Here is a 10,113-nt window from a genome sequence, read left to right on the forward strand (position 1 = left end):
AGCCACCATGTGGTTGCTGGGATTTGAACTCTGGACCTTCGGAAGAGCAGTCGGGTGCTCTTACCCACTGAGCCATCTCACCAGCCCCTTTACTAGGGCTTTTGTTTTGTTTTGTTTTTGAGACAGAATTATGTGTAGCCCTAGCTGGCCTGGAACTAGCTCTGTAGACCAGGCTGGTCTTGAACTCACAGAGATCTTCCTCTGCCTCTGCCTCTGCCTCTGCCTCTGCCTCTGCCTCTGCCTCTGCCTCTGCCTCTGCCTCTGCCTCTGCCTCTGCCTCTGCCTCTGTGATTAAAGGTGTTTGCCATCACCACTGAACTGACATATCAGCACTCCTGCTTCTGCCTCCAAACTCCTGGGACCACAGGCCTTTAGCACCATGTCCATGTTATTCTTTAAAAATCATATTTAGAATGCTTCTCCCTGCTTCATTCTAATGCTAAATCAAAGGGGCATGTGTCTCTTTACCAAGATGTACGGATGCTGGCTGGCTGGCCTTGCGCACTCTTGCTGTCCGTCCAGTAGATTTTTGTAGTGTTGGGGTTTGCTCAAGGGCCTCACTAACTAGACATGTGCTATAACACTGAGCTATGTCCCCTGCTCTCACTAACTAGACAAGTGCTATAACACTGAGCTGTGTCCCCTGCTCTTTCTCCTTTTTACAATTATGTCACCTATTGTTTGCTTTGACATGGGGCTCACATGACACAGTCTCCTTTCTCCCTCTCAAGTCGTGGGATTGCAGCAATTCCTTCCTTATGTTGAGACAGTGCCTTCAGCTTGTTGTCTGGGCCGAGCAAACCTTGATTTTGCAATCTTCTCACCTCAGCCTGTGACATGACTGGGATTACAGATCTGCACCACCAGGCTGGTTGGTGTTGGCTGTGTGTGTGTTGACGGTACTCCGACACGGGTGTCTTGCTCGCTCATAGCAGCTTCCTCACGTCATGAAGAGCTGTTCCCTCCTGTTCTTGCTGTTTCCATTCTCAGCACCAGTTTCCCCATGGTTACCAATGAGCAGCAGTGTTTGTGCTGTGTGCTTTCCTCCTCCATATCCAGCAGGGGAGAAGTTTTACCAGCTTTTCACACTCCAACTTGAGGCCCAAGTCACTGGCTTCATTCAGGCCAGTTTAAGTCTCCTATCCCTAAATAAATCCCTGTATCAAGAAAGATAGACATACACCTGCTGCATTAAACCAATGAGGGCGGCCTTTGGGTGGGAGGATCTGCCCTACTCAAGGTCCTTGCTTGGTGTATGTGGAGAGCTGGAGTCTGTGCAGTAGGCTGTCTCCATCTGACAAGAAATAAACAAGGCAGATGGTGAACTATCTCTCTGAGTGCCAAGTAGGCTCAATGTTATTTTTTCATGTTTGCTTCAATGTTAAATTGGCCCTTTCTTTTTGTCTCATTAGCAAATTGTTTGCAACGGAAAACTATTTGGCAGCGGTTGATGCATATAATTTAGCCATACGACTGAACTGTAAGATCCCATTATTGTATTTGAATCGGGCTGCTTGCCACCTCAAATTAAAAAACCTACACAAGGCCATCGAGGACTCTTCTAAGGTATGTATATTTCTCTGTTTGGGTGTGTTGTGTATATGTTTATGTATTTACTTCATTTAAAAATATAGTGCTTTGAGGCTGGAGAGATGGATCAGCTGTTAAGAGCACTGACTGCTCCTCCAGTGGACCCAGGTTCAATTCCCAGCACCCACGTGGTGGCTCACAACTGTCTGTAACTCCAAGATCTGACACCCTCACATAGATATACATGCAAGTAAAACACCAATGCACATAATACACACGCGCACACCCCATATGTATATGTATATGTATATGTATATGTATATGTATATGTATATGTATATGTATATGTATATGTATATGTATATCTATGTATATCTATCTATATCTTTAAGATTATCATGAAGAGCCAGCTATAGTGGCTCATCAAGGGTTTGAAGGAAGAGGATCACTTAGATCAAGGCCAGGCGAATTCCAGGCAATGTTACCAAATGAGAGAAATGTGTGCTCACTTCAGCAGCACGCATGCTAAAATTGGAATGATGCAGAGAAGAGCATCATGGTCCCTGTGCAAGGATGACACAAAAATTCATGAAGTATTTCCTAATTTTTCTTTTTGAGTTTCCATTTGGAATGTGCTTAGACTACTAAAACAATAAACTACTGATGTCTGAAAAGTTTGTTACAGAACCTAGCATGTTCAAGATCCACAGGGATGGGGGTGGGGTGGGGCTTGGGCCTACCTTTGCTAGGCCTTCTTTATTGGTTTAAACGATGCTCTAGGATTAGCACTTAGCCTAATGGTAAAGCCTCTGCTCAGCCAGTGTGAGGTGCTGGTTCTGTACTCAGTCCCCTCCCCCAGAAGTTGATGCTAAGCCCTTCTGCCTTCAAGGTAAGCCTGTGCTGTGTGTGGTCCCTTTTCCCTTTTTATTTGTTCTGTGTAGAGGATGCTCTACAGTTGCCATGCTTCCTGTCTCCAAAGAGTGAGCTTGTTTTGGAGTGAGCCAAAGTGAAAGACCAATCAGCAAGTAGCAGACAGGAAGTGAAGCATAGTAAAACATCATCGCCTCTGGCACTGACAACATCCTGCAGCAGTGACAGGGGAGATCCACTGAGAGAGTCACACTGGGTGTCCTGATTGAGAGGTGTCTAGGCAGAGCATAGACTTTGCTTCATGGATGAGCCTCCCGTTCCTCCTATCCACTGCAAGTCTTTTTATGCTGTGTGATTAAACAGTAGTAACCTCTGCTCTGCTGGGAACGGCTCACCCTGAGACCCAGTCATTCTCAGGGGCGCGATGTTTTTAATCACAGCCTCAGCACTTAGCTATTTTCCTTTCTCCCCGTTAGAGAACCTGACCTAGTATGTGGAGTTTTGGGAGATCTTGAAATAAATATGCTTGAGTCAGCTCTCAATACGTGCAAATAGCACATGACAATTTACCAATATAACTTATAGTGCAGGCCTAAATTGCCTAACATTGGCTAACATTGAACAGGTCTTAAGTTTGCTGTTCTATGCCTTAGCCTCCCTATACCTGGGATTATAGGCACGTACCACCAGGCTGAGCTGTTTGATTTGTTTGTACTTTTAGTGTTTTATTTATTTTTGAGACAGGATCTCATGTAGCCTAGACTGTCCTGGAACTTAGTATGTAGAGAATGGCCTTTCACTCTTGATCCTCAAAAGTGCTGGAATTGCAAGCCTGTGACTACACCCAGCTTAATAATGCTCCAGGCACAGGAATTATAGGTGCAAAGCATTCTGTTTGACTGCTTTATACACACATGTAGTATGTGTGTGGATGTGGTTTTGGGCCTGCGTAGTGGCAAGAGGTCAATCTTGGTGGTGTTCTTCAGACACTGGTCACCTTATTTTGTTTTCTAAGGATTTATTTTGAGTTATGTGTATGTCTGTGTGTGGTGGAGAGATGGGCAGTTATTTGCACATGAATGCAAAGGATGAGACTGGATCCCCTGGAACTGAAGTTATAGACATTAGTAAGATGTCTAATGTGGGTGCTGGGAACTGAACTCAGGTCCTCTGCAAGAGCAGCCTGTGCTCTTAGCCTCTGAGCCATCTTTCTAGCTTCACACTTGCAATGTGTGTGTGTGTGTGTGTGTGTGTGTGTACTAAGTTAAAGTATGACTATACAAGTTCCTCACTTTCTTCTTTCATTCCCCCATGTCCACTCCTGTACCATAGACTCTTTTTCTTTAACTATCACTCCTCACCTTTTTGTTGAAGCAAGGTCTCTCACTGGGATCAGGGCCTGCTGATTCAGCTAGGGCTGGCTGGCCTGCCAACCAGCCAGCCCTAGGGATCCTTCTGTCTCTGCTTCCCAGAGCTGACATTAGCACACTCCGCCACGCCTGTTTTCGTTTTCTTTTTCTTTCTTTCTTTTTTTTTTTTTTTTTTTTTTATGTGGGTGCTGGGGTTTGAACACAGGTCTTCAGGCTTGCAGAGCAAGCACTTTACCCACTGAGCCATCTCAGTAACCCCTAACTATATATACATTATTTGAAAGGCACTAGAGTTATTGACACCACCTGTTGCTGACAATGCCAATGCAAGAATGAAGGCACACGTCCGACGAGGGACAGCATTCTGTCAACTAGAATTGTATGTTGAAGGTAAGAGACTGATAGAGGCATGGCCATAGTTCTGTTAGTAGACCCATTTCTTTGCCTTGCATGCATGAGGCCGTTAGATTCCCAGTTCCATATAAACTATGTGTGGTGGCACACACCTGCAATCCCAGCAAGGTCTAAGTCTTTTAAGCTTCAGGAGACCCTGTTTTAGAAAAACAAAAAGTTGTCTAGATAACACAGGTATTTATGAAATACTTGCTTTATTATTGTTGTCAATACAGGCTTGCAAGATTATGAAGCTGCACTTAAGATTGACCCAGCCAACACAGTTATACAGAACGATGCAGAGAAGATTCGGAATATAATTCAAGGGACAACACTGAAGTCTCGTGACTAGAGGCAGCTAGGTACAGGAGTCTCTGCAAGTACTCTAGCTCTGTAAAGCACCGTGCTACTGAGTCTTTGGAATGGCAGTGCCTGACGAATCATCTCCAAGATGAAAATGGCCTGTCTCTCACTGCCTTTGCTCCCAGTACTGGGAAGACAGAGGTAGGCAGGTCTCTATGAGCTTGAGGCCAGCCAGAGCTAGACAGCAAGCAAAACACAAAAGAAAGCCAGAGAGCAAGCTGTTTGAATCCTCAATCTTGGCACAGGGATTGGTTGGGCTTTGATGTTGCTGTTGGCATTTCCAGGATACTATTGAGGAATGTACAGAATAGAATTTCCACATAAAAGATTGTGCATATAAAATATTTTTATCATATTAAATATAGTATTTCATTCTAAATGATTGGCTTTGGTATAATATGTAAACAATTTTTAGTCACTTATAGATACACATAACCATATAGTTTTCTTTATATTATTTGTCATTTGAGGCTAGACCAGTTAGAGTATAATATACATTGCATACCAATCCTGGGTCTGCTGGGTAAAAGGATATAGAATTCCAGGCTAGCCTGGGCTACATAGTGAAACTGTTTCAAGAAAAAGTGAAGAAATAAACAACAGAAAAAAAATAAACAACAGAAAAACCAGTTACTCTGAAAACCTTATTTTTTTAAAGAGATTTATTTATTTATATTTAATTTTCTGTGTATGGGTATTTTGCCTGTAGGAATGTGTACCACTGTTGTATGCAGTGCCTGCAGTGGCCAGCAGAGAGCATCAGGTCTTTTGGAACTGGAATTACAGTTGTGAGCCACCATGTGGGTGCTGGGAATTGAACCCAAGCCCTCTGGAAAAGCAGCCAGTGCTCTGAACCACTGAGCCATCTCTCCAGTCCCTAAGCCATATTTTGAACTTAGTTACAGGCTGTTGTTGAAAACAAAACTGAGCAGGGTCTTGTGTGTGCCCTTAATCCCAGCACTCCTGAGTAGGACATACAATGAAGAGGCCTTCTTCCAGGCCAGCCTGGGCCACATAGTAAGACTGAGTCTCAAAAAAACTAATCAAGGGCCGGGCGTGGTGGCGCACGCCTTTAATCCCAGCACTCGGGAGGCAGAGGCAGGCGGATTTCTGAGTTCGAGGCCAGCCTGGTCTACAGAGTGAGTTCCAGGACAGCCTGGGCTACACAGAGAAACCCTGTCTCAAAAACAAACAAACAAACAAACAAACTAATCAAGGGCCAGTGTGACAGCTTAGTGGTTAAAAACACTTGTGGCTTTTCCAGAAGACTCAAGTTCAGTGCCAGCCCTACACTGGATGTCTCGCAACCACTTGAAGCTCCAGCTTCAGGGATCTGATGCCTTCTTTGATCACTCTGAGCACTATTGTAGTTGCTTTGGGTGTCATGTTTGGGGCTTAGTAATAAAGACATGGAGACATCTTTATAGTATTAGCCTGCTGGCCTTTTTGCTGAGGGCAGTGTCCTGAGCTAGCTGTCCAGACTCAGCTAATCTCCTACCAGATCTCCACCCTGGGACTCTGTGGCTCACTGGCTTCCTCCACATTCTGCCCCTCCCCCAGCTTCAGCCTCCAGTTATTTTCATCAAAACCCACTCCTCCTTCCTGATACAAAAAACTTATTAGCATAGTGGGAGTGCTGTCACAGTTTATTCCTTCTGAACCAATCATCAGCAGGACTATGCCAGATCTATCTCTAGGTGTTGCCTTTTGGGCAGATTGAAGTTGCTTTTTAACTCGATAATCTCAGAATCATTTACCTGTTATTCCAGCAGGTGAGGGGCACCATTTATAAATAGAAAGCAGTCTTGTGGGCTATAGAAATGACAATATCATATCCCACCAGCACCTGGCACTTCAGGCACAGCAACTAACACTTGAGGAGACTGGGGCTGGGGCACCATTCACACTGATGCATTGTACGTGGAGGGAGGTTATCCCAACAGAGCACAAACTCACATGGTACATACACACACAGTAAATAAAGTGAAAAAAATTCATCCCAATGAAAGTTAAAATAAATTTAGTTTGCAGATTTTGATGTTGTGAGACAGGTCCTACTTTTATAGTTCTGTCTGTTCTGGAATTCATGGTGGTCCTTCTGGTTCAGCCTTGCCAATGCTGGGTTTACAAACAGTTACTATAGCCAGGCAGTGGTGGCATATGCCTTTAATCCCAGCACTCAAGAGGCAGAAGCAGGTGGATCTCTGTGAGGGTTAGAGGCCAGCCTTGTCTACAGAGCGGAGTTCCAGGACAGCCAGAGCTACACAAATACACTGTCTCCAAAAACCAAAAAGAAAAAAAAAAAAAAAAAAAAAAAAAAAAGCAAAAGCAAAACCAAAAACTTAACCATATCTTAGAGCTGGGTCTGGTGTGGTGATTCACACCTCTGAGCTTAGGAGGCTGCCACGGAGATNAGCCAGAGCTACACAAATACACTGTCTCCAAAAAAAAAAAAAAAAAAAAAAAAAAAAAAAAAAAGCAAAAGCAAAAGCAAAACCAAAAACTTAACCATATCTTAGAGCTGGGTCTGGTGTGGTGATTCACACCTCTGAGCTTAGGAGGCTGCCACGGAGATGAGCCATCTCACGGACCCCTCTTCACTCATTTTTAGGGGGCTAGCTTGGTAGACGCTATGGATCCCAGGCTGGTCTTGAAATCATGGCAATCCTCCTCTCTTAGCCTTCCAAGTACTGGGTTTCTAGGTGTGGGCCACCATGCCCAGCTAAATGGTAATATACTTATATTTGGCTTTTAGAGGTAAGGCCTCACTCTGTCACTCTGGCTGGTCAGGAACTCCCTTTGAAACCCAGCTGGCCTCAAGTTTGCAATCTCTTGCCTCAACTTCCTGAATGCTGGGTTCATGTGAGCCAGCAGGCCAGGCTGCTATGTTCCTTTGTCTTAGTAAGTGTACTTAGTAGCATGTGCTATGATGAAAGTCCCTTGCAGCTTAGTGGGGTCCATATATTCAGCACATCTGTTGGAATGTACTTCTACAGAAGACCAGCTGAAACAACTAGCCTCGTGGGACTGAGTAACTACTAGATCCTTGGACTTCCCATCCATAGCTTCGTACTGTTGGGCTAGTTGGACTACACACTGTAGTATGTCATTACAACAAATTCCCTTAATATACAGAAACATTCCATCAGTTCTGTGACTCTAGAGAACCCCGACTAATACAGCCCTTAGTAACATGCTTTAATGTGAAAATAGTTTGAAGAAGTTTATAGTTACAGAACAAAAAAAGCCACAAATCCAGACACTTTTCCATACACTGGTGGGAACAGCAGGTCACAGTAAAGCAAGGCTTCAGGTGCTATTTGAAACATTCTTAGCTGCTGGGTTGTTGGAAACCAATGACCTACAAGGTTAATGCATTCCAAAGGTATGACTACCTCATAATCACAGGATGCCAGGTCAAATACAGAGCTGGGATAAATGGCTAGTAAGGGGACTAGCCATAGTCCCCAAGATTGTTTGTAAATCTGTAACATTCCAACTCAACCAACCTTTAAAATAATTCTTTTAATAGGTGTGTGACTGTTCCTAGGAACTTCAGTTCACATAGTTGTTTGACGCAAGGTCTCACTGAGTTGATCAGGCTGACCTTGAACTTGCTCTTCTCTTGCCTCAGTCTCCTGTGTGGTTGCTATAGGCCTGTGCCACCAGACCTGTCTGTATTTGGTTTTTGGTAGTGTAGACATAGGCAACTTTATTATAAAGTGGGATATTCTCAGGTGGGTTTTGTTGGGTTTAAGAATTCTACTGTGTTATCCCAGGTTGGCCATGAAATTCTGGTCCTTGTGCCTAAGTCTGCAGAGTCCTCAGGGTACAAGTGAATTCCAGCATGCCTAGCTTTGAATACTTTTTAAGATTTATTTTTAAATTTTTAATTATGTGTCTGTGTGTGTATCTGTGGGTACATACTGGTGAGTGGAGATGGCTCAGAGGCCAGAGGCATAGGATCCTTGGGAAGCTGGAATTATAGGGGCTGTGTCCCTTCCCCTTTTCCCATAGTGCTCAGGACAAAACAAGAACAGTCTGTGCTCTTAACTGCTGAGCCACCTTTTCTGCCCCTGAACATGTGTTTGTATGGTAGGGTCCAGTGGTTTACATCTGGAGGCTAAGGTGGTTCTAGATTTTATAGAGAATTCTAGGCTAGCTGGGTTACATAGTGAGGCTCTTCTTCTAACATAAATAAATGAATGAGGTCACTGTCACTAATTTTTCAGTTATTTTTTTATTTCTTAAAAGTGTTTTGAGAATATGCATTTGTATCTTTATTAAAAGTTATTAATGTTCAAAATTAGTTGTTCTAGACTTAGAAACTTATACCTCCAGGACATTTTCTCTTCAATTGTCAGAAGGATGTATTTTCATAGTGTGTGTTGATAATTAGGAGAATCGATGGTTCTGGTTCGGTCAGGACCAACATTTAGGCTGTTGTTTTGATAAAAGCCAGTTGTTTTGAGGTGCTCTGTAAACGCTTGCTCTTGTGGTAGGAACTTACAGGGAAAGAAGAAGGGCCTGGGTGAGAAGGCCCCGTACTGGCTGGCATTGGTCTTGTACATAATCATCTGGGGTTTGGACAGTGAGGTAGCTGTGTGCAATGTCTTGGGATCCAACATACAGGAAAACACAGGGTTGCCAGGGTTCACACACGGAGCCGGTGGTTCAGGTCTCATTTCTGCATCTGAAGTCAAAGAAGTTTTCTTATCCTAAAAGGCACAAAACCCACCCTGAGTTACACAGGCATGTACCTGACTTACCCTTCAGCTTTTCTTGCATTTTTTTTCTTTCCTGCTTCTTCTCATTATTTTTTTAAGTAAGGGTCTTACTATGTAGCCTTGGCTGGCCTGGACCAGGCTGTTCCAGAGTTCACAAAGATCTGCCTGCCTCTCAGGTGCTGGGATTAAAATCTATAATCACCATACCTGGCTCTTTCTCTCATTCTTTTAGAGAAAGTCTCAGGTGGCCCTGACTATCCTAGACCTTTTATGTAGCTGCAGATGACCTTGAACTTCTGATCATCTTGTCCTCAACCTTCCAAGCAATTAGCTAAGAACATCAACAAAACCCAAACCACAGATTTTGAGTACCTCGAAGGAAAGGTGAATAGAATCATTAAAATGCTGGATGCATGGATTTTTCTTCTTTTTTTTCTTCAAGATTTACTTATTTTACATATATGGATGCTCTATCTGCATGTACACCTATACACCAGGAGATGGCATCAGCATAGATGGTTGTGAGCCACCATATGGTTGCTGGGAATCAAACTCAGGACCTCCGGGGAGCACATAGTGCTCTTAACAGATGAGCCATCTCTCTTTCAATGATTACTCAGCCCCAAACTCCTGGCAATTCTGCCTTCATAGTGCTGGGATCTAGGTCTGGGCCACCCATGTCTAACTGTACCATGGGTTTTTTTTTTTTCCTTTTTTTTTGGATATTACTATTCTCCTTCAGTTACCATCAAATCACCCTTGCTACTACTGGCCCTAAAACTAAATCACCTTTCTTGCCTCTCTTTTACATCTTGCTCCCTTTCCCTTCCCCCTCTCTCCACGTGGTCATGGCTGGCCTC

General features: G+C 43.7%; 2 protein-coding genes and 1 non-coding gene across 5 annotated transcripts in view; 2 read left to right on the forward strand and 1 right to left on the reverse strand.

The window, feature by feature from the left end:
- Dnaaf4 (dynein axonemal assembly factor 4) overlaps window positions 1–5,134 on the forward strand; it is a 15,548-nt gene extending 10,414 nt beyond the window's left edge. The window contains exons 7-9 of one of the 2 annotated variants that reach the window (XM_021172575.1): window positions 1,413–1,566; window positions 4,055–4,160; window positions 4,400–5,134. In XM_021172575.1, the coding sequence (XP_021028234.1) occupies window positions 1,413–1,566; window positions 4,055–4,160; window positions 4,400–4,515 (376 nt within the window). In that variant the 3' untranslated portion in view covers window positions 4,516–5,134. The remainder of the gene's footprint in view (window positions 1–1,412; window positions 1,567–4,054; window positions 4,161–4,399) is intronic. The other variant, XM_021172576.1, reaches the window with a different exon arrangement.
- Window positions 2,032–2,138, forward strand: LOC115032112. The gene has a single exon (XR_003837739.1). It is a non-coding gene; the product is annotated as a U6 spliceosomal RNA (small nuclear RNA).
- Window positions 5,135–8,766: 3,632 nt separating the features above from the next.
- The window catches only part of C9H15orf65 (chromosome 9 C15orf65 homolog), a 3,259-nt gene continuing 1,912 nt past the window's right edge, over window positions 8,767–10,113 (reverse strand). The window contains exon 2 of one of the 2 annotated variants that reach the window (XM_021173397.2): window positions 8,767–9,244. In XM_021173397.2, the coding sequence (XP_021029056.1) occupies window positions 8,903–9,244 (342 nt within the window). In that variant the 3' untranslated portion in view covers window positions 8,767–8,902. The remainder of the gene's footprint in view (window positions 9,245–10,113) is intronic. The other variant, XM_021173398.2, reaches the window with a different exon arrangement.

The sequence above is a fragment of the Mus caroli genome, chromosome 9 (genome assembly GCF_900094665.2).
Source record: "Mus caroli chromosome 9, CAROLI_EIJ_v1.1, whole genome shotgun sequence".
NCBI classification, from domain to species: domain Eukaryota; kingdom Metazoa; phylum Chordata; class Mammalia; order Rodentia; family Muridae; genus Mus; species Mus caroli.